The sequence below is a fragment of the Siniperca chuatsi genome, linkage group LG20, assembly GCF_020085105.1.
Source record: "Siniperca chuatsi isolate FFG_IHB_CAS linkage group LG20, ASM2008510v1, whole genome shotgun sequence".
In the NCBI taxonomy this organism is placed as follows: Eukaryota; Metazoa; Chordata; class Actinopteri; order Centrarchiformes; family Sinipercidae; genus Siniperca; species Siniperca chuatsi.
In genome coordinates, this window is record NC_058061.1 from 16902388 (window position 1) to 16924671 (window position 22284).

The following is a 22284-nucleotide window of genomic DNA, read 5'->3' on the forward strand; positions in this document are numbered from 1 at the left end:
TATATTCAGCTATTCTCAGAATTTAAAGCGGCTTTAATCCATATTTTTATATTAACGGATCATGTGACTACTTGGGTTTGCTTGTAATGAAGAACCCACAGTGAATTATCATCTGACTCTGTAGTTTTCCTTAGTTCTGCTATACTTTGTAGCATTTTTCAGATTTCATTTGGTTTTCCAGCTCGCAACTTCACTGTTTTGGTTGACTCTCACCGCTCTCATCACTGTTGTTTCCAGCGGGAGCAGGCAGTTCTTCGCGAAATATGTTGAACAACCGATTCTACGCTTCTTTCCTCTAAAGGCAGACTGACAAAGTTAGCACTAAGTACACATAATCAAGTACTGTACTTTAGTACAATTTTGAGGTACTTGTACTTTGAGTGTTTTCATTTTATACTAGTTTACTACATTTCAGAGGGAAATATTGTAATTTTTACTCCACCACATTTATTTGACAGCTTTAGTTACTCGTTAGTTATTTTTCAAATTACAATGTTCATTTAAAATAGGAAGGTTATATCACAATTGTCCCTAGATAGATTAAACTGACCTTTCATGGTAACGAAATAGTTTAGTTACTTTGCAGATTTAGATTATTAATAGAAAATATAAATCAGCTAATGAATTATTATATATCATAGGTTAAGTAATTAAAATTAACCCCACATTTACCAACATTAAAGTGATAAACACATTAATGCATCACTAATTATTATCCAGTAATATATGATTCTGAAATGGACCATTCTGTATACAAGGAGTACTTTTAATGTTGGTACTTTAAGTATATTTTGATGCTAATACTGAGTATTTTTTCACTGTAGTATTGCTATTTTTACTTAATTGAAAGATCTGAATACTGGTCAAAAAAATCAGTTATTGCAGGTTTAACATTAAAAAAACCCAAGTTTACACACTCTTCAGGTGTATTAAAATGATTTTACTGATAGAAAACTAAAAGATGTGGTTTCAGTTAAACACAACACACAAGATGCATCTTTGAGCAGTATGTGCAGCCCTGCCTGGCTGAGCTGTTTGGGACGAGCCAGTTTGTGTTTGTGGGGTGTGCGTCTGTTATTGTGAATGTGGGGACAGGTGGTGTCATCCAGCCTGCTGTGGCGCATGGACTGGCGTTGGGAGTGCTGATTATGGTGCATGACACTGAATTTTGTTGTGTGTTTTAAATGCTTGACATTGTATGTTTTTGAGCTAACTGATAATTTCTTGTCTTTACAATATTCGGAAGATCTCCATGATATTTTGGTAGTTTGTTCTTTATGCCCCACCAAAATCATGTGTAGAGCCAATGACCACATCAAGTCTTATTTAAAGTGAATTTGCCTTAACATGTGAGTGATTTTACTGCAATTTAGACATCATCAGGTAAATTGGCAACCACAGTTGAGTGGGCTATAGTTTCAAATAGTTTCATATGATTTTCTGTCACAGACTTGTTCTATTTGATACAACAAAGTTGGTACAAATACAAGAATCAGAAATTCTTTATTGATCCCCCAGGGGAAACTCTTTAGTTACAGCTGCTCACTATCACGTCAATGCACACTTGAGAATATAAGGAATAGAAGTACTAAGCAAATCAAAATATAATACGCTATAATACAGGTAAGATAAATTAAGTACAAAGTGGACCCTGCGGTGTCTCTGAGCGTCTACCTGTGTGGACGGATGGAGCTTCCTCTGCTGGTGCCTTATGTCCTAGCTCAAATATTGGGAGGAATAACTGATGCTTTTTTGGCCAAGGTAAGAAAAACTATGGAAGCCCAATTCTGCCAGGAAAAGAACACACACACACACACACACACACACACAAGTTGATAAGTTCATGATAAAAATACTCATGGCAAGTCAAAATTTTAATGTACATAGTCAAAATTATCAAACTCATGAGATATTAAGTGAAAATATAAGATAATAAATCAAAATTTAGACTTACTATCTCTTAATTTTGACTTAGTAAATCAACATTTTCAAATAAGTTAAAATATTAGATAAATCAAAATCTTGACTTACTATCTCACGATTTTGACTTAGTAAGACAAATGTTTTAGTATCTCAAAATCACACAAATTTGACATAGTAGGTCAAAAGTTTGACTTAATATCTGAAGTTTGACTCAGTAAGTCAAAATTTTGACTTATCTCATTATTCTCATGCTCATTATATCTCATTATTTACTTATCTCAGACTTTTTTGTTAATCCTGGAAGCACTTGGCCTTTATTTCCTGGCATGCTTTGTTGGGTAGGAAAAAAAAGGTGTAAATAAATGAAAATTCACTCCAGTCAAGTTTATTATGCACTGAATGATATTCAATATGTTTTACTTTCAGGCGATGTATATAATATGTATGCTGCTTCCCTTGGAGGAGCATTTGACGTAGTCACCAATGAGCTGGGTAACACCACTCTGGCAGAGATGATAATGACCCTGTTCCTTACCACGGTGGTGTGCCGTCAGCAGCCGAACCCGCTCATCGTAGGCTCCTTTCTGTCTCTTTGTGGTCGTTTTACTTCTCTTTGTGGTCATTTTGCATCTCTTAATGGTCGTTTTGCATCTCTTTGTAGTCATTGTCTGTCTCTTTGTAGTTGTTTTGCATCTCTCTGTATTAATTTTGCATCTCTTTGTAATTGTTTTCTGTCTCTTTGTGGTTGTTTTGCATCTCTTTTTAGTCAGTTTGTGTCTCTTTGTGGTAATTTTGTTTCTCTTTGTGGTTCTATTGCATCTCTTTGTGATCAATTTGAGTCTCCTTGTGGTCATTTTGTGTCTCTGTAGTGGATCCCTGTGCCTGTGCCCGATAGGCCCATTCAGTAATCCATCCATGTTCTTAACATGATATTAAATCATGTGCTCAGTGCTGTTGTTAATGACCAATAATGATCAGTTCACTTACTGAAGTATCACACTTTTGCAGGTTGTTGTTTGGTGACCAGAAGACTCGAGTTGCGTTGAAGTGAATGTCTAATTTATTAAAGAGGAACCGAGAGAAGACACCCCAACTGACTTGATGACAGCTTTTCCATTTCGATGTTCATACATTACTAAACAATTGACTGTAATATTTAAATTTGTTAGCAAAATGTGTGCAAATATATTTGTCCTTGGATCAGCTATAATTGTTGGCTCCTTCTCAATGACATGTTTGTATTTCATGATTCAATAAAGTGTCTGATATGATAGTGATCTGATAGCTACTCCTAACTTGGACTTGTTTGATAACTTCTGCAAAAAAGTCCAGAGACATTTGATAATAAAGTATTTTTGTTCTCATTGTTTGGGTCAAAGTCTTGAATGGAAAACCATGCTCTGATAGCTTTATTACAAGACGATTCAAGGACAGTGCACTGCATTGTACAATAAAGCTAGATTAGAATCATAAACTGTTGCCCTTGGATCAACTGAAACAGTGCAGTAAGTTACAAAGACAAGCTTTCTAAAAACAGATATATTCCAAGACTAGACATATACTGTGAATATATTGGTAGAAGGATGCTTTAGACCTCCTGCCTGTGGCGACCCCTGAAAGGGAACAGCCAAAAGGAAAAGAAGAAGAAGACATATACATCCTAAAAAAATAGATGATGATGGTTATAATAATGATGAAGATGCATCATCAGCCCTGTACACCCATGCCAACCTATCCATCCACTTAATGTACAGGAGCAACACTGTAGCAGTCGCACATAGAAATTGCATATAACATTTTTTTTGGCTACTTAATATACTGTTTATACTTATTTCCTTTAAACAAGTGAAAAATCAGTGCAGTAAAAATATTTCAAATTATTTTTACTGCACTGGTTTCATCTTTAACAATGTGAATTTATAAAGTTTTGTTAAGTGAAATCTTAATCTGCGAAGTGACTTGTAACTCTATGTTAAATAAATGTAGTGGAGTAAAAAGTACACCATTCCCTCTGAATTGTGGTACAGTTGAAGTAAAAAGTAGCACAAAATGGAAATATGCAAGGGAAGTACAAGTCTCAAAATCATACGGTACTGTCAAATATACTTGGTAAATGTACTTAGTTACTCAAGTACTCTGTCTAATATAATCTTATATCCACATGAGTGTGACACACTTAGATGTGTAGAGTGTAGAATGCATGAAGGCACTGACCCATATTGAGAAGTGTAAAGTCTGAGCCAGGGCTATCTTATCTATCTAGGCTACAGTCGGGTTACTCTAGGTATGCCTGTGCATCCAAGTAAAGAAATGATGATGATGAATAAAGCGGTCAGCCTTAAACAGCTCATGTCTTGTTTGGAACCTTCTCGTCCCTTTTACAAAAAGTCGGTTTGAGGACTCCGAGGACTGGATTACCTGGCCTGACTCCACCTGAAGACGGAGCTGGGGAGGTGTCAAGGAACCTGTTTGGGTGGGGATTGTATTGATATAATGAATCTGAGTAGTTGATGTTTTATGACCTGTGATGCAATTCCAGGTTCAGTGTGCCAGCTACTGGTGATGATTAGTGCCCTTGACTTTATAATCTGCAGACTGGGTCGGGTGCAGCTGCTGGAGGTGCAGACTGAGAGTTACAGAAGTCTCTTATAGGCAAAAATCAAACAAGCAACAATGGGAATTGAGAAAATGGAAATGGAAGACACAGACTCTACTCTGATGCAGAAGGGCAAGAAGCCGCCTGTATCCAAACCTCCCAACAAATACGAGACACTGTTCCAGCCCTGCCTGGCCGAGATAGTGGGGACCATGTTCTTCGTTTTCATTGGCTGCGTGTCTGTCATTGAGAACGTGCCAGCAGCTGGACGGCTGCAGCCAGCCCTGGTGCATGGACTGGCTGTGGCAGTGATGGTGGCGGTCATGGATAACATCAGGTAATTTGTGTAAAGAATGGAATGAAATAGAGTCAGATGATGTGTTGTCTTTGCTACATAATAATCAACCTCATCCATTTGGCAGAAGCATGTATTTTGAGTAGAAATGCAGATTCTGATCTCACCTTTTCTCTGCTGCTTCTCTGCCTCCAGTGGCTCACATTTCAACCCTCCCTTCACTATCGCCATCTACCTGTGTGGAGGCATAGACCTGAGGATGGTGGGGCCCTACCTCGTCAGCCAGCTGATTGGAGGAGTGCTGGGAGCTGGAATGTCCAAGGTCAGTTGAAAGTGATCTGCACAATATTTTGAAAGGATGCATGTCAGGGCTTTTGCACACACTTAAACATATAAAATCTAATTAAAAGTGACCCTAAAGTCCTTAATGACGCATTTCATAGATGATGACCCCTGCACAACGCTACTTGAACGCCACAGGAGCAGCGTTTGATATCATCAAGTCAGAAAGCCAGCTGTCTGGAGCCATCTTTGGGGAGGTGGCCATGACCTGCTTGATCACTATGGTGGTGCTGCTGGTGGCGGTCAACGGCAAAACGAAAACCCCGCTGGCTCCTTTCCTAGTGGGCTGTACTGTCATCATTAACATCCTGGCAGGGTGAGATAAAAGGGCGTGATGTGCGTCAACAGTGTATTGTGTCTGCCCTGTGTTAGAACATTTGATTTGAAAGTTACCAGCTCCAGTCAGTCGCTACTGGCCACATTCACTCTCAGATCCAGCTTCACAGTGCGCACAGCAGCCCACGGATGATAACTGACATTTCATTCAAAGTAAAAAAAATAAATTAAATAAAGTTCCTAAATAAAGTTTCCCTAAATGAAATAGTGACATGAAAATAAAATAAGGAAAATTACGACATTACAAACGTCGATATTTATCATTTATCAAGAAGTTTAACATTGAAGTATGTTTTCGGCCAAAAACATTAAGGACATTAAAAGTGTGATGTATTTAGCCTGTATTGTTATTTATTATATTTGAAGGAGTTATCTTTATTAATTTAATCTTGTCCAAATGCATATTTGTTTTTGCAAATTTCTACATTATTAAAGGATTTTAAAATAAAATGATTTTACAATTATTTGAAAATCATTATTTAGTTAATTATTTCAGAATCAGTTAATCGAAACAAGAATCTTCACGGACACTAAACGGAATACATTGATTTGAAATGCAAGTTGATGCAGCAAAATTAAATCTGTTTTCGTTGTTATTATAGTGTATTGTATTATTACGATTTCTAACCTTATTTTTGTATTAATATTTATACGATGACAATTTATATCATTTTTGCTGCCACAGTCGTATAAGACATTTTAACAAACAAACATTTCAAATCGTTTGAATAATTGAACCCCCCTCTTGTCGGTACAGGGGTGATGTATCAGGAACGTGTCTGAACCCTGCCAGGGCTTTCGGTCCAGCTGTGATGGCCAACTACTGGAGCTACCACTGGGTTTACTGGGTGGGGCCCATAGGAGGAGGTCTGGTGGCCGCTGCTCTGCTCAGGTAAGAGAAGCCACATAGATATGACTGGAATGTTTGAATGAATGAATGAATGAATGAATGAATGAATAAAATGACACGAGTGACAACACCACACTCACAATGTCGCTCTTGTGTTTCAGGCTCATTCTCGGTGATGATAAATTACGAGTCGTTATGAAATCATAACAGGCTCTACTGTATGTTTATTGTCATGCTGGCGACAATAAACCTGTAAACATTGTCTGTCTCGGCAGATACTTTAGATCATGTCATGTGGTCAGTTTTATGCTTTTCTTTTCTTTTTTTGCTTCCATGTCAAACTGTGTGATCGCTGTGTGGATTTTTCAGCCTGAAATAAAGATGAAAGCATGTAGATGATCTCTTCATTTGTTCCCCTGCCCATAAAACACTAACATATAAATGCATGTAGTGATTTGACTGTTACTTGTGCATGTATGGAGTGATAACACGTTTCAGGAGGCATAAAAGACACAGTAGCATCAGTTTTGGGCGGCATGCAGTTTATTCTTTAATTTGTCACCATGAGCTACATGGTCGCGTGGGGCAGACCGCATTCCACACTGCGGGCAGCTCAGCGGTATCTCTCAGAGAGAGCCAGGGACACGCTGACCAGGAATTTATCGAAGGCGACGTGGGCCTCAGGGGTGAAGTCCTTGGGGAACATGCTGGAGATCACTACGAGAAGGCAGTGGGACAGGATCTGCGGATGACAAGAGGAAACAATTTTGTATCAAATATATGGTTTACACTGCACAAATATGTTTATTTAATTTCAGAATAGAAGAGTTCGATGTTTCCACTTTCCTCCCATGTAGCTTAAATGCTCCAAGTACAATCTCAAAACTGGCGAATCAGCTTAAAAAAGAAAGCATTCTTTCGGTCGTTTAACAGAAATTAAGATTTGAACACTTCAATTGAGACTTGATTGCAGCACAAATGCTGTAATGTATGCGTAAATCAAGAGACCCGTGCGTAAAAGTACGCACAAGTCATGTCGGTGAGAGCAGATCCTCGATATAATGTGAACGTAATTATTTGAACGTCATCGCAGCACGTAGGCTATCTATCATGATATCATAGCGTACATGATGTCAGTCAGCCCTGTCTCACCTTGAAGTTGGCCGGGTCCACTCTCAACTGGAAGGCGTGCTGCTCGCTGAGCTCCAGCAGGCCGTTGGTCAGGTTGTCAATCTTGGCCACAGCCTGAGCGACTCCAGCCATCACCTTCTTTCCGTGGGCTATCACGGGGGCAGAGCCGGGACTCATGTCTGGCCAGTGGGAGAAGTAGGTCTTGGTTTGCGGATAGACGTTGAGCATCCTGTGGATTTGGAGAGGACGTTAAGGGGTGGGTATGATGGACAGCTGCGCCAAGTGAGCGTAAAACAAACCACTGACATGGAGCTCGCTAGACTCCCAATAATAACATGACGTTTTCTGTAATGAATGATGGTACTTAACAGGCTCCAGTGGCGCAATCGGTCAGCGCGCGGTACTTATAAGACAGTATTCAGCCGAGTAATGCCGAGGTTGTGAGTTCGAGCCTCACCTGGAGCACAGAGTGTCTTTTGGTTACTGATGATAGCGCTCCATAAAAACTGAACACTAGAATAATTTTGGATTTATATATATATATATAGTTGGAATGCCAGACAGGCTTATCACCTGTGTTTGTTTTTGGTTTTTTTTAAGAACTTTTTTTTAAAAGTTGGAATGAATTCACTTTGTTGCGCTAGTAAACAAGTTAAGCAACAAAGTAACTCAACTTTGAAATAAAATTGACCAGATTCTCTTATTGGAGCTCCTAAGCGAGACAATTTCGCAGGTTGGAGCAGAGATTTTGTTGCACTGACACTCTGTCGGTGACAGGCGTGATCTTAGGCCTTTCGTCAATCAAACTAATCACTGATCGGCTGCAGAAATAAAGTAAAAGCATGTTATAAAATTACCTCTGATATTAACTTGATCTATAAGTAAAAGTGACACTTACCTGCTCAGAGCGTCAGCCCCAATAGCATCCGCTGACTTGGAGATTTTGGACCACAGGGCCTTGACGGCAGCCTTGTCTTTCTCAGTCAAACTCATGTTTGGTTGGCTTGGTTCTCGCTCTCTTTCTCTCTACCTGAATCGGATTTGGAGTTCTACTTAAATTCAGTTGGCTCGAGAGTCACACCCACGGGAACGGATGCCAAGCCGCGTCCACTGACGCAGATCGGACCCTTCCCTCCCGCCTGATAGAAACTTCGGTGGCCGGATGCCAGCCCGAGAGGTGGTATCAGCTGCTCACATCGTGGGCGTCAGTTGGCAAAAATATGACCATGTATAATGCGTACCGACAAGCCTATAGAAGTTAGGGATGAAGCAGAGTTTCCCCCTGAGGTGCAGGAGGGCGTCAGGTCACAGGAGCAGAAACTGCCACGCTAAGAGGCCCGCGTGAGTTTACGCATCAGTGAGTGACGTGAAGTTAATATCAATAAACCTGATCTTAAAATATAGATCACATTAGTCGCTCACACTTGCACTAAGGGATTTACAAGACTTTCCCCCGTTTCACTCAACCATTCCAGCCAGTAGCGATAAGTTGCGATGTGTGACAGTTTTGCTGTGGCCTGAAGCAATTTAAGATAAAAGGAAAATGCAACATTCGGGAGGAAATCACTATTTGGATTCGGATCACTTTTATTAACATTGACTATTTATTTACAAGTTCAATACGTTTGTACAATGTGAGGATTTTCCGTTCTGAAGTGTATTCCTAGTTATTTGAACATAGGCCTGTACAGGAAAGTAGGTGCTGATTCATGCTTGTTATGGTTTTACAGTTGAGCCATAAAGAGCATTTTGGTTTTTTTTATTTAATTCCCACAATTTTCTAAAAACCTTTTATTCAACAAGCCAGAGAAATGATGAGTCATTTGAGGACACCGGTTACAAAAAAATCTGCTGAATGCATGCATGCTCATTATGCATTTTGATGAAAAGGCTACAAAATTAGAAGCAAAAATGTTTATTTGGACTTCCCGCAGCATGCACTCGATTAATCATTTCCTAAAAATAAATAATTACAGTCTTATCGCGTTGCAGCTGTGAAAGTCGTATAAGATTTATCAGTGATTTCATTTTTTTTAATTCGGCATTTTTGGCTCCAGCCATAAATTTATTTCCTATCGAGGAGAGGAAATAGAGCTCATAACCTTTATCACCGGCCTCAAGTATTTGCTTAATCCAAACATATGTGAGTTTTGGCAGCGGGCGCCTGGGTGGAGGAGGCGCTGCTGGAGATAACACCAGTGTGGTTCTACAGATAACACTCTGGCATGAAACACTCTCCGACTGCTTGGCAAAGTGACATTCAGTGAAACTTGAAATTGAGTCGAATAAACATAAATGAAGTTGCTTTTATCATGTATTAAATGCCATTGTTTTTTTAAAATACCTGTTTATAAGCATATTGCTGAGAAATGCTGCACATCAGTTTCAGAGAGGGAAACATATGTAGGCATATAGGCCTATAGTTCACTCACAAGTTCACATACATGTTTTCTGTTGTTGTCATTGAAATATTAACACACGCACTTTGCTATTTTAACAAACAATGACTTAATTCATGTGGTCCCCTGAGCGCTGCTGAAAAGCCACTGCTTTAACTTCAATAAATGACGCTTTCTACATCAAATAACAACAAAGCAACAAAATTACCGGCCCCAGTTAAGTAGTTCAGGATTCAATTACTGTCCCGAGGACTGAAAAAACAATCCTGCAGGTTAAATTAGGTTAAAGGAGTAGAACGAACACAAATATTTCCACAAAGCAAACGTCTTAAAACTTGGGAAACGTCAATTTAAAAGAGTTTAATGTGCAGTTTGTCCTGTTGTGAAGTTGTGTGTGGAAGATGATTCATTTCAAACGAAAAAATAAAGTGTTGTTAAATTAGATCGCCTCGTGCAAATTGCCTAATTGACTGCTTGCTGAAGGTTTAGCCTGAGAACATACGGACTTATTTGAACTGAGCCTGAAAAGTCGACGTCAATCTTTGGCATCTTAGTAAATCTGTAATACTATTAAAGCAATATCACAAAATTCCAGAAACTTCTGGAGGAGTCTGTAGTTTATCTGACACTCTTCATCTCCAGCCTATCACAGCTACCTTCTCCTTCTGGGCGGGGGGGAGCTTTGAAGCATTTAAATAGACCGGGGGTCGAGCTGAGGCAGTATTCAGCCTTTTCTTTCAAGCCTGAACAAAAATTAAACAAGAGCCGCCATGGTCGAGTGGACTGAACAGGAGCGCAGCGTCATCACTGGCATCTTTGCCAACCTGGACTATGAAGACATCGGCCCCAAGGCTCTGTGCAGGTACGGAAAACACTGCTCCTGAAGCCCAACTATTGTAAAGCAGAGATATCATTTTACAGTTTCTGGGACGTGTAATTAATCCTTCCACCTCCACTGGTCTTATTCCATGCTGAATTGTCTTTTCCCCCTGCAGGTGTCTGATCGTTTACCCCTGGACTCAGAGGTACTTCAGCTCCTTCGGTAACCTTTACAATGCTGAGGCCATCAAGAGCAACCCAAACATCGCAGCCCACGGCATAAAGGTGCTGCACGGTCTGGACCGGGCTGTGAAGAACATGGACAACATCAAGGCCACCTATGCCGAGCTCAGCGTCCTGCACTCCGAGAAGCTGCACGTCGACCCCGACAACTTCAGAGTAAGGTTTCAGCCTCTGGCGCTAAATCTCTCCCTCCATAGTCAGTTCACACACACAAAATTTAAGCAGTTTGACGTCACAGAGTCTCACATATATGTTGGGATATAAAATACATATGTAAGAACATTTCACTGCAAACCATGTCAAAATGTATGTAAAAAATGCAGTTTTCTATGATGCCAAATGTAGTCTACTTCTGTCATTACTGTAAACGCACGTAAAAAATATATATACAATAACCTACATATATGAAAGGTATTTAATGATTTCCCCCCTTCGTATAGCTGCTGGCTGACTGCCTGACCATCGTCATCGCCGCCAAACTGGGAAACGCCTTCAAACCAGATGTACAGGCCGCCTGGCAGAAGTTCCTGGCCGTGGTGGTGTCCGCTCTGGGAAGGCAGTACCACTAAACCCAGCAGCCTCCGCATCAGGACACCCGAAGGAGATCTAACGTCTGTTAACATGTGTTATGTGTCTCCTCAATAAAGAAATAAAGGCCCACTGAAGCAAAGTCTATTTGTTGTCCCTAAGTTTTCTTTTATGCGTGCGTAATTACGCATAGCCATCATATTACACCGAGGTCTGGTACTGACTGAGGAAGGGGCAAAGGCAAAATTACAGACTCTAATAATAATAATAACTTTTCCATAATAAAAGTTCCTTATTATTCAAACAAAGACATAGTAAACTGAGTTAATGAATAAAGTTATAGTGACCTAACGCGATTCTGTGGTAGCTTACTACTGAATTTCTAAAAAGCTATCGACCTTACTGTCGTTTTTGATGTTACAGAATTTAAATGTACGGTGGTTTTTAATTTTTCCCTTTATGCATGAGCCTTTAATGGTTTGCCGTAGATGTATGAAGCCTTTGCTATCTTGTTAGCAAATCATTGGATTTTTTTGTAGAATCTTTTGGATCTTCTTGGACGTCACTTTACACTCTATACTACTTTATACTACTGCCATATTTATACTATACTCACTGGTACTGTACATACATCTTCTACTGCACTGGCTCCACCTGCATACTTACCTGTTTACATCTCCATATATATCTATTTATTACTACCTGTTTATACCTGCACACATCACAGTTTATTATACTTAAAATAAATGTATTTATTTTACTACCTGTTTATACTACATTAACCTTTACATTAGTTTATATATTTGACCATTATTGCACACCTGTCTACCACAGTCCTATATATTTTAACTTATGCACTATTTCATGTTTTTGTGTCTTAGATTCTAATTTTACTTACATAAGCCCATTTGTATGAGCATTGTTTACGGGAGCCTGAGAACTAACAATTTCAACGACCGCATATGACAATAAAGAACTTGAAACTTTCTTGTAAGGCAAACAAATCAAAACAAATTTTACACACAACACACATTTCCACAATAAATAACACAAAGTTATGTGTTAAAGGCTAAAGGAATCCCCCTGATTGTTGCAAGGTTTTCGGTGTCAGCTGAGGACAAAGTGGATTTCAGTCCAGAGGTCTTGTTTTTCCGTGTGACGCCTGAACTCATCACGCACTTGAACCATCTCAGACTGCAGCTCAAAACAAACAAGAGCTCGAACTTCATCTTGAAGAGTGAAGCTCAAAGCCACACACACACACACACACACACACACACACACACACCTGGGCAAAAAGCCCCCAAAATAATCTTTTAAAAATAATTTTAAATTTAAAATCCACAGAATTACCTTCGCAGTCCTTGGTGGTCACCTTGAATGATAGAGGCTATTTTCCAGCATGAAGGTTTTATACAATATTTTTATTTTAGCTCAAAGACAGAAATAATGGCACACACGTATACCTACAGCTGATAGGATGAACCACCTCAGCGGTGGCCTCTCTCACCACTCGGGTCAGCTACCATAGATTCTGGATGAGATTTTTTATTTCCAAATTCCTGACAGAATTTGAACACTCAGACAAGCCTCTGTAGCAGTGCTCGAGAATCACCATGCAACTGCTTGTTACATCCAGCAGGTGGCCCCATTTGTATGTGTCTTATGAGACGTCTTGGCACTTCATCTTCTTCATTAATGTGTATTTGAAAGTCTAATCATGCCATCACAGAATCAAAATAATGTAGACCTACTAAATCACAGCACATGATTTTGTATTTGACTTCAGTGATGTCTATGGTTTCTAATCTTGTAATTCTCTGAATTATCTAGACAGACTCAACTCACAATGGTGAGGAGTTCTTAATGGAGCAACTAGGAAATAAGATCCCATAGTTGTCAAAAGAATGCCACTTTACCAAGGGCATCACATTCACTGTTCATTTCAGCACCAGAGACAGCTCCGAATTAATTTAACATGTGTTTCAGCACCAGGGACAGCTCCAGTTCACTAAAGGAGGCTACTTTCAGCACCAGACAGCTCTGTATTCAGTGCAGGTGTATTTCAGCACCACAGACCGCTCCCTATTTACTACTGAAACATTAAATAGGCTAATTAAGAAACTGTAGACTTCTACTTGTTTATGTAATGCAGAAGAAGAAAACGTTATGGGGGAATTTTTCAGAGAACAGATATCGTCAAAATTTGTGCAGGGCTTTGAAGTTAAGTAAAAATTTGGAATTGAAAGATGATGTGTGGTACTACAGATCTAACAAGACATCAAACAATGTGCACGCTGACTGAATTAAATATTTTTCTTGGCACAACAGTGTATAGAAATATTCTATTTAAAAAAAGCATGTAGCACCAGATGTGACAGTTTTAAGGTGGATTTTGACTGAAATAGTAACATATCCATTTAAATTTCTTTTAAGTGAAACAATTTGGAAAGTGACCACAGATGCCTTCTGCGGATTTTCCGTGTTTAAGGAATACTACAAATACGACGGCAAACATAGATTAAAAAATGATATGACACTGCAAGCTTACTCCTGACTTTAGCAATTTGCCAAAAATCCCACAGACTCGAAACTGTGTGGTAGCAACAAGATGTGGATGTGCAGATACTTCACACATTTCCAATATGACTACTTGCATTGTAGCCTTCTCATTTTTTAATCACTGCTGTTATATTTAAATTGTCAAAAATTTAAAGAAAGAAAATAGTCAAAAACCTGGCATTATGACTCAAAATTGATTTTTTCCACTTCTTCAAAAAACATGTTGACATACGTGACCCGACCGACTTTCACTTGTTGGCGCTCTTGATGATTAAGGGCTGTGAAGAGAAAAACATAAACCCATAACTTCTTTAAGACTGGCAATAAATAAATTTTTTTTTTTTAAAAATCAGCAAATGAGTTTGTTTTTTTCCCCCCTTACTTGTTCTTTGGGTGTTCGAACACGCCATCACTGCAAAGACCTGCTGTCTGGGTTTACAGGGAAAGGACATCTTTCACCGGAGTGTTCATCGTCCATGAGACACCACAGTCATGAACAGCCCATGCTATTCCAAACACAGAGAGGAAGGAGAACAGAGAGAGAATTAGTGGATGCAGAATATACCTTATAACAACTGCACTGTGTATAGTTCATCTGGGGAAAATTCATTATAATTCGCAATAGAGGGACACTAATTCAAGTTACCTTGTCTTGAGTTTCTTGAGTCTGTCTGCAGCACAGGCAGGTCTTCTGGCACCATAATTTAGCTCAGAGGTTCCTCATATTCTTCTGGCTCTAACTTTATTGTCTCTGATTCCACAGACGGCTCTTCTGACTCCGACTCCACAGACAACTCCTCTGGCTCGGACTCCAGAGGCTCCTGATATGACTCCGGGCTTTAACAAGCAAATATAGAAAAGAGCAAATAAATCATACCTGATGTTCATATTCTGGATATGGGAAAAATGATTACATACCAACATGAAACAAAATTGTCTACTGTCTATTTAGGTACCGGTCAGCAGCTGTGGTACTCTCAGCCTTATTATTATAGTTGTTTGAGTCATCATCGGGATACGAGCATGGGTCGTATCTCAACCTCTTGACTGGTTTGCCTTTTGCGGTTACAAAATCAAGAGGAAACTTAAGTGTAGATGTGTCACATTCAACACTCCTGTGTCACATTCAACACTCCTGTGTAGGGCCCTGGCCTGTATAGCTGTGAATAAACAACACAAATGATATGCTGAGATTATACAAAAAGAGCAACATTAATACAGAGGTCCCACACTCACTTGAGTAATGAATTTAATTTATTGTTTGTTTGGTGATTTTCAAGGACTCAAAATTGGCTTCAGTCACAATGAGATAGCATTAGAAACACACTTGTTTGAATTAAAAGCAGAATATCAATCTTACTTCAGTTTTTGAATGAATTATCCAAAATAGTACTAACAGATTTTTGCCTTATTTGAGTCAAAGCAGAGGGTGTTCAGTTTTCTGGTGCCCGACACTGGTGTCTTTAAGAGCTAAGCTGATGTTAAACCCTGACTGTACATCTCACCTTTACTTCTCTTGAAGGGCTTCCTGTTAGTTTGTGTTGAGACATTATGCTTGCCGATCTGAGCGGTTTGGCACTTGACATGGCTTACACATGGCTCTGCTCGACAAAACGCATCCGCGGTCCTCCCCTCTGTCTGGCAACCCACATCTTTAAGGATTTTGGACTGAGGAAACAGAAGTTGTGTTTATGGTTCTCACACCAAAATAAAGCTAGTTTTACACTCAAACTGCTTGGGTTGTACTTGAACCACTGGCTGAAAAGATATCTGCATTTAAATTGGGCTTTGCCTCACATAAGGTCTGTGGTTTACAACATGCTTTAAAGTTCCACATTTCAAAATGGCAACAAGTCTAACGTAGCTAACGTTACACGACTCAAAAGTTAAACGTGCGACAGCCCAACTAAGTAAATTAGCTTCAGGCACATTTTCAGCACTCACCTGCCGACCCTGTGGTGGATTTGGAAGCGCATCTTCGGTCAGGTGAAGCCGGACGGCAAAGCCCATCTGGGCCTGGGTGTAGTTGGTGAAGCACTCCGGGGAGAAGTGGGGGGCGCAGACTTTTAGCTTGGAGGTCCGAGAATCCTCCGCCAGGCCGAAGATCTGCAGCCACCGGAGAGCCCGCACACGGTCGGTCGGGAAAGACAACAGCTTCGTGGTGCTTTTACAACCCGGGAAAGTACATGTCATCACCATCCTGGTAAACCTCGAAAAGACGTATGCTAACTAGCTAACCTACTAGCTACAATTCCCAAACAAGCTAACAACACTGTAATTATCAATCAAAACTTGGAAAAGTACACCTAAACACGAAGACAACGCTATATTAGACTCATTTGAACACGTACTATAAATTGGTAGTAGTACATACGAATAGAAATACGTAGCAAATGCGCTTATGTAGAAGTTATAGATATTTATTCATTATTTTTAAAATCAAAACAGTTGGTTAAGTAGGTATGGTTTCTTCTTCTACGGCAGCTTCTTCTTCTCAGTATTTATTGGCGGTAGCAAGACTTATCAGTGCATTACCGCCACTCACTGGGCTGGAGTGTAAAAGCGGTTTATTGTCAGTAAAAAAACAAAAAACTAGATTTGCTAGACTGCACGTTTTCGCAATGAGCTTTTAAAATGTATACTTAATGATAAAAGGCTGAGGATCAAAGTTATTATTTTATTATTCATTATTTACTTTGGAAACAGCAATTGACAAAACAATTTCATCACTAAAGCAGTGTGTCAGTACAATTTTTTATTTAGAATTTTGCATCTGTTTCTGAGAGTTTGTGGGGAAAAAAGTCAAACCAAAATATAATTTTACCATATATATATATTTATATGTGTGTGTGTGTGTGTGTGTGTGTGTGTGTGTGTGTGTGTGTGTGTGTGTGTGTGTGTGTGCTTCAGCACAGTTTTCAGGATAGCCTACTGTAAGTGCATAGGTTAATTTCCCTGTTTCAGGGTGCCATTGGTTTCAATTCATGCCAGTATATTATGAAAATAAACTTGCAGAGATTTAAAATGAGTTTGAGTTAGATTAGTCATCATGATGTTGTAATGCAGCTGCAATCAGAGTGAATTTTGTTGCCCCGTTCAAGACAGTGCACTGATTAGCATTGCATATGCAATCAAACCCAGAACAAAATCAAACAGCATACATTTGGTAGTTTCTTTTATTGATGTTGCTGTTCAGCTGCTGACTCTTAAACATCTGATGTCAGAGTTTCCCACAAACACTGAAGTGCACCAGCATCAAATAGATTTTAAGAGTCCTCATTTACAACTGCATTACCACATAAATGTTACTTTGACAACAAAAATAATAAAGGTTACTGAGAGTTCACTGTAATGGAAGTTTTAAGTCTGAAAGTTTTCATCCTTGAATACATTTTTTTTAAAGCAATGGCTGACCACAAGCAATATAATAACTTCTGGTACACTTTGAAAATGGTCAGCAGTAGACCATCTGTAATTAATGGGATAAAACATGCAAAACCACAGGTTTAGTCCTTTAAGACTTTATATGATAATACAACATGACAACAGGTAAGATGTTCATTGCACGCTTTTATTTATACAAAACATTGCACTATAACAACCACACATACATAAATATTTCATATCATACTGCATCATAAATGGTTCATATACTTCCTAAAAACACGTGGCTGGGTCTCATCTGTATTTCTCTGCGAGCACGGCTGCGAAAGCTGACAGGTACTTGTCCATTGCTGCGTGTGCAACCGGCGTGAAGTCTTCGCCCATGTGACAGGCCAGGGTGACGAGCATACAGTGTGAGAAAAGCTGCAGAGAAGGTGAAGGTTTGTTATTGACAAACAAGTGAATGCTTATTCCAGCTGGGCCAAATAAAAAGTTCAGGGTTTAAAAAGACATTTTCGGATATCAATAAAATTAGGAATAAAAGTGTTTCATGAGTCTTTTGCCTGCAAACAAACTAGTTTGTACAATATGTCATCTGACTTAGAGGATGCTGTTGTTCAGATTTTTTTTATTCTTAATGTAACTGATGTGAGCTTCACTGGTTTGTGATCTGCACCCTTGTGATATGCTTTGTCAGTAGTGTAATTAAGTCATTTTCCCCCTTGAAATATTTGAGACTGACCTAAAGCACAACTGACTATTGCCTACCTTTTATGGAGTGACTAGTAAGGCCTCTGTGGTCTATTTTACTGCAAACCTGAACACTTCCTGCAACTAGTTCACAGTAAGTCCTTCCAGTGGCATCTTCACGCTTCATTCCTGTTATTAGCTGTTATTAATTGTGGTGATTGACAATCAAGAAAATGTCAATCAACATTATGCACTTGATTTGCACAGTAATGAGTAAAATAAAAGGGATTTTGGCCTGTGCAGATGCCTGTGAACTGATTATGCTTGGCAGCTAAAACACATGCACTGAAATGAGTTCTGAATGCAGTAAGTGCTTCTTGTTGGGGTAGTTTAAAGAGTTTCCCAGCGGGGATCAATAAAGTATTTCTGATTCTGATTCTGAAAAGATTTTTACAGCTTCAGGAAATAAGCTCAGGCGGCGAATCAGAAAACACTGCTTTTATCTGCCAGGGTAATCAGGGGGGAGGTGTTAAAAGTAGGGAGAACACATCACCCCTGCAAAACGCAGGAGCTAACTAATTAAAATGTAATACTGAATACTCAGTTTTCTGTCAAAACTTTCTGTCACACTTACTGTCCAGCTGAAGCACTGCCTGTGTTCAAACCCAGCAGTAGACACAGACACAGAACTTCATTTTGCTTTGTAAAGAACATGTTTGGAAGCCCCCACACGGAGAGAGACTGTCCAGAATGCTCCAACGACAACTACATTGCAGACATGTGCGAAACTCGTGCAGCCTAGTGCAAGCAGCTAAATGGCTGCAATGTGTTTCCAAAAGCCTAAAACCCACCTCTGAATCTCTTACATTTACTTTGTAATCTTGTAAGACACGCATGAGCCCAGCTGTGTCACTGAGAAACATATTGGACATCATGATGTAAATAAATACTTATGGCAACCCAATGCTACAAATGCCCCGATCTAACACATATATTATAGACTCCATTATAGACTCCAACATGTATCACAAGATACTTTACAAGTTACATTAAATAAGCTTTTATGGGAAGCAACAAGAGGTGTGCTCTGCAGTATAATGCAAATGTAGCATTTGGTGTATTCCACAATATTATTGTGTCCCAGATGTGTGCCAGTATATTATATCTCCATATATGGAAAATATATTTCTGTTGCATATACACTAACAGTATGTGTTAAGATACATGATGTATCAGACATGTTGGTTTTGAAGATATAAACAGCTGCTGACGTCTGTGGAGTTTTATCTGATATGGACATGAGATTATTTCATTTTCACATCACTGAAAACTCAGTACCACACTGAGTTACACGATTAAAAGTTATCCCATGTAGTAGTAGTAGTAGTAATCCCATGTAGCACCCAAATATACACTTGTATTGACATGATTAAAACCTTAAGAACCTTTTTAATAAGCAACAACTCATTAATTAAAGAATCATGAATTAATTAAGCGGCATCATCGGTATGATCCATCAGTGGAACTGATGCTCTAAATGCACCTTGAAGTTGGTCGGGTCTATCCGGAGCTGGTAGGCGTGCAGGGTTTGCAGAGGAGCCAGGGTGACGGTCAGCTGGCTGATGTCTTTGGCTCCTTCTGCTATGGCCAGAACGATCTTCTTCCCGTGAGAGAGCAGGTGAGAGGAGTCCGGACTGATGTCGAGATGGGAAAAGTATGTCTTGGTACCTGGGAAAGTGGCAAACATCCTGTGGAAGAATTGGGAAAAGTGAAATGAATTTGAATGAATCAGGATTTCTGTCAGCAGTGTTGCGATGATCAGTGGTGGAATGTAACTCTGTAACTCTTTAAGGTAAGTACATTTAGTAGTACAAACTTTACTTAAGTATTTCCTTTTTATGCTACTTTATACTTCTACTCCACTACATCTCAGAGGCAGATATTGTACTTTCTCCACTATATTTGTCTGACAGCTTTAGTAACTTTTCAGATTACAATTTTTCATACCTTTCCTGTCCAGTGAAACCCATGTATCTCCAAATTTGGTGGTTTGGAATGTTTCTGATAAGCTGAAGGATTAAGTTCCTTTATGGGTTGAACGTCTTAAGCTAAATAAACTATTTAAACCTTGGATTAGCTGCAAAATGCATCGCCATATTTTTGTAATTACAGAAATATTATCGATGATCAGAGGAGGCGAGACATGGAGATTAATTTTGGCCACGCCTTCTGCTGCTTCTAGTTGCTGCCATCATCATCATCATCATCATCTGTTCACTACACTGATCTCAGGTCACTGCCAGCACCTAGAAACCACTGTCTGAAGTATGATGAATTTGCAAATTCTGAGTAATGCCAGCATCAGTCATTTTAATCAACTTGCTCTCCATGGTGCCTCTTTCTCACATAGAATATATATGCTAACTAATTGCCAAACCAATAGTTAATAAATCATTTACCAATGCTATAACCACCAAGTCACAGTTAGAAATGTCAATAACTTATTGATAAAGGGTTTTAAACCATCAATTCTTTAGTAACACATGTTGATTAAGTCATTAATAAAGGGCCACGAGGGACCTACATCTTCATATGTGAATCCAAGTTTAATTGTTTACTTTTTTGTAATCACGATGGAGAGCTAAGATGAAGATCTCTTTGGAAGCCCTAACATTTATAACACCACACTTTCTTAAGCTTCTGTGGAAGAGAGTCGGGTTACATCCAGTTCTTTATCTTAACTGTTCATCAGTTTAATCTCTCCTTATTTTAAATGATAGACACGCTCTCTCGAGTATTAATACTTTATTTCAAATACACAGAAAGTTTATATTTTGGAAATGTACGTATGTACGAACCTACCTAAGAAGCGCATCTGATCCAATATCTTCTGCCACAGGAGTCAGTCTTCCCCATATTTCTGCAATGAGCTCTTTCTCACTCTTTGAGAGCATTGCAGCCTATTTAACTTGACTCTAGCTCTATATCCAGAGTGTATGAGCGGAGGTCGCAGACTCACAACAGGCGACAAATATGCGCGTAAAAGGGGTCAATCGACCATTTTAACGCAGAAGCGGATGGTGAGTAAAAGAGATGAAGTAATAATTCCTTCTGTGCGAAGGAAAGCGAGGTGAGATGGTAAGGTCTCAGCGTGTTGTTGTCCTCCTCTGCGTTATCGGACAACAGCCAGGGCAGGGTGGGGGCTCCGCGCCACGCGCTATCTGCTGCTTTACGTGCGTCACACTGGAAATTTCAACCAGAACATTAATGCGGCTGACCTTAAATTGCAGCTGGTGTGAGGTTGGTGTGGATGCTGGCTTACGAGGAGTTCTTGCTGTGAATAAATAAATAATTCCATTATTCCCAACTCTTAAAAATGTCTTTGTATTTCTTTAAAATGAAGAAAATGATTAAATGTGAGTCAGAGGCGTCGTTGCAGCAGATATTTTGCAATGTGGGGAAGGCCTTTTCAGATAAAGTCTCTCAGCTGCTGCTATCTGCAGCTCCATGAGCTGCTAGTCAAGGGGCAGTGGGTGAGGCCACCCTGCATCAGATATCGTTAGGAGGACCACCAAGCTGTGTCTTTTATTAATGCAATTGAACTGACACCATCATGCAGAAGAGTTGGAGAGCAGGCAGGGTCAAATATGTTTTCAGTGAAAGAGCAAACAACATTTTTCTGATATAGCACTTTTTAAAATATCAACAATTCAACAACAACATTTGACTGCAGTCTTGATAACGACCCTCCAAGTGTGAAAAAGCCTGCTGAGTTTTGAGTGATATTCGTGTGAGACGTGGTCTACCATTTTTTTCATGCTTGTGCTAATAGGCTGGAGCCTCTCAGTGAGGTAATTAAACAGGTATTAACATGAACAATGATCACCAATGTCAGCTGAAATAAAGAAAGCCTTCACACAGGGCCTCTCTTCAAAACAGGGCCTCAGAGTCAGGCAAACCCGGACCCGCCCTAAAGCCTTGGTCATGTCGGTTGATATTGTGCTTTTTAGTAGTGCATATTTCTAAACAAAGTTATAATTAATCATATTATTGCATACCAAATGACAGATCCTGGCTTTTGGTGGGCCCTGGGGTTCTGGGGGTCTGGGGCTCCAGGGAAGTTGCCCACTTTGCCCCATTGATGATTCAGCCTTGATTTTTAGGCACAGGTTTAGTCCAGAGCTGC

General features: G+C 39.5%; 4 protein-coding genes, 1 non-coding gene and 1 pseudogene across 8 annotated transcripts; 4 read left to right on the forward strand and 2 right to left on the reverse strand.

Moving 5' to 3' along the window:
• Positions 1 to 989: 989 nt before the first annotated feature.
• LOC122867988 lies at positions 990 to 2499 on the forward strand (annotated as a pseudogene).
• Positions 2500 to 4461: 1962 nt separating this feature from the next.
• LOC122867395 (aquaporin-8-like) lies at positions 4462 to 6736 on the forward strand. Its single transcript, XM_044178128.1, has 5 exons — positions 4462 to 4856; positions 5010 to 5136; positions 5258 to 5472; positions 6250 to 6384; positions 6504 to 6736. The coding sequence occupies exons 1-5, from the start codon at positions 4597 to 4599 to the stop codon at positions 6547 to 6549; spliced, it is 783 nt and encodes a 260-aa protein (XP_044034063.1). The 5' UTR covers positions 4462 to 4596; the 3' UTR covers positions 6550 to 6736.
• A 131-nt stretch (positions 6737 to 6867) lies between these two features.
• On the reverse strand, positions 6868 to 8738 carry hbae5 (hemoglobin, alpha embryonic 5). Its single transcript, XM_044178130.1, has 3 exons — positions 8372 to 8738; positions 7495 to 7702; positions 6868 to 7084 (listed from the first exon to the last, which is right to left on the reverse strand). Exons 1-3 carry the CDS (start codon positions 8464 to 8466, stop codon positions 6956 to 6958), a joined length of 432 nt encoding a protein of 143 aa, XP_044034065.1. The 5' UTR covers positions 8467 to 8738; the 3' UTR covers positions 6868 to 6955.
• On the forward strand, positions 7845 to 7938 carry trnai-uau. The gene is made up of 2 exons: positions 7845 to 7882; positions 7903 to 7938. It is a non-coding gene; the product is annotated as a tRNA-Ile (tRNA).
• Positions 8739 to 10573: 1835 nt separating the features above from the next.
• LOC122867396 (hemoglobin subunit beta-2-like) lies at positions 10574 to 11607 on the forward strand. Its single transcript, XM_044178129.1, has 3 exons — positions 10574 to 10734; positions 10868 to 11090; positions 11375 to 11607. The coding sequence occupies exons 1-3, from the start codon at positions 10643 to 10645 to the stop codon at positions 11501 to 11503; spliced, it is 444 nt and encodes a 147-aa protein (XP_044034064.1). The 5' UTR covers positions 10574 to 10642; the 3' UTR covers positions 11504 to 11607.
• A 1260-nt stretch (positions 11608 to 12867) lies between these two features.
• On the reverse strand, positions 12868 to 21519 carry zgc:163057 (Hemoglobin subunit alpha-D-like). 4 transcript variants are annotated; one of them, XM_044178132.1, is made up of 7 exons: positions 20961 to 21485; positions 19642 to 19846; positions 16399 to 17831; positions 15969 to 16188; positions 14671 to 15692; positions 14407 to 14530; positions 12868 to 14302 (listed from the first exon to the last, which is right to left on the reverse strand). In XM_044178132.1, exons 1-3 carry the CDS (start codon positions 21050 to 21052, stop codon positions 17703 to 17705), a joined length of 426 nt encoding a protein of 141 aa, XP_044034067.1. In that variant the 5' UTR covers positions 21053 to 21485; the 3' UTR covers positions 12868 to 14302; positions 14407 to 14530; positions 14671 to 15692; positions 15969 to 16188; positions 16399 to 17702. The 4 variants fall into 4 exon arrangements, with proteins under 4 accessions (XP_044034067.1, XP_044034068.1, XP_044034069.1 ...); XM_044178133.1 differs by having other exon boundaries at positions 16376 to 17831; XM_044178134.1 differs by having other exon boundaries at positions 15969 to 17831; positions 20957 to 21519.
• Between the last annotated feature and the right edge of the window lie 765 nt (positions 21520 to 22284).

What these genes read in the sequence shown, in the direction of transcription:
- hbae5 (XM_044178130.1), bottom strand. Translation starts at nt 8,466, where the DNA reads ATGAGTTTGACTGAGAAAGACAAGGCTGCCGTCAAGGCCCTGTGGTCC. An exon ending in GGGGCTGACGCTCTGAGCAG is followed by an intron (nt 7,703 to 8,371) that starts GTAAGTGTCACT and finishes CCAAATCCACAG; the next exon opens with GATGCTCAACGTCTATCCGC. An exon ending in TGGACCCGGCCAACTTCAAG is followed by an intron (nt 7,085 to 7,494) that starts GTGAGACAGGGC and finishes TGTCATCCGCAG; the next exon opens with ATCCTGTCCCACTGCCTTCT.
- LOC122867395 (XM_044178128.1), top strand. Translation starts at nt 4,597, where the DNA reads ATGGGAATTGAGAAAATGGAAATGGAAGACACAGACTCTACTCTGATG. An exon ending in ATCATTAACATCCTGGCAGG is followed by an intron (nt 5,473 to 6,249) that starts GTGAGATAAAAG and finishes TTGTCGGTACAG; the next exon opens with GGGTGATGTATCAGGAACGT. An exon ending in GTGGCCGCTGCTCTGCTCAG is followed by an intron (nt 6,385 to 6,503) that starts GTAAGAGAAGCC and finishes CTTGTGTTTCAG; the next exon opens with GCTCATTCTCGGTGATGATA.
- zgc:163057 (XM_044178132.1), bottom strand. Translation starts at nt 21,052, where the DNA reads ATGCTCTCAAAGAGTGAGAAAGAGCTCATTGCAGAAATATGGGGAAGA. An exon ending in GGATCAGATGCGCTTCTTAG is followed by an intron (nt 19,847 to 20,960) that starts GTAGGTTCGTAC and finishes ATTCTTCCACAG; the next exon opens with GATGTTTGCCACTTTCCCAG. An exon ending in TAGACCCGACCAACTTCAAG is followed by an intron (nt 17,832 to 19,641) that starts GTGCATTTAGAG and finishes CCTTCTCTGCAG; the next exon opens with CTTTTCTCACACTGTATGCT.
- LOC122867396 (XM_044178129.1), top strand. Translation starts at nt 10,643, where the DNA reads ATGGTCGAGTGGACTGAACAGGAGCGCAGCGTCATCACTGGCATCTTT. An exon ending in GGCCCCAAGGCTCTGTGCAG is followed by an intron (nt 10,735 to 10,867) that starts GTACGGAAAACA and finishes TTCCCCCTGCAG; the next exon opens with GTGTCTGATCGTTTACCCCT. An exon ending in TCGACCCCGACAACTTCAGA is followed by an intron (nt 11,091 to 11,374) that starts GTAAGGTTTCAG and finishes CCCTTCGTATAG; the next exon opens with CTGCTGGCTGACTGCCTGAC.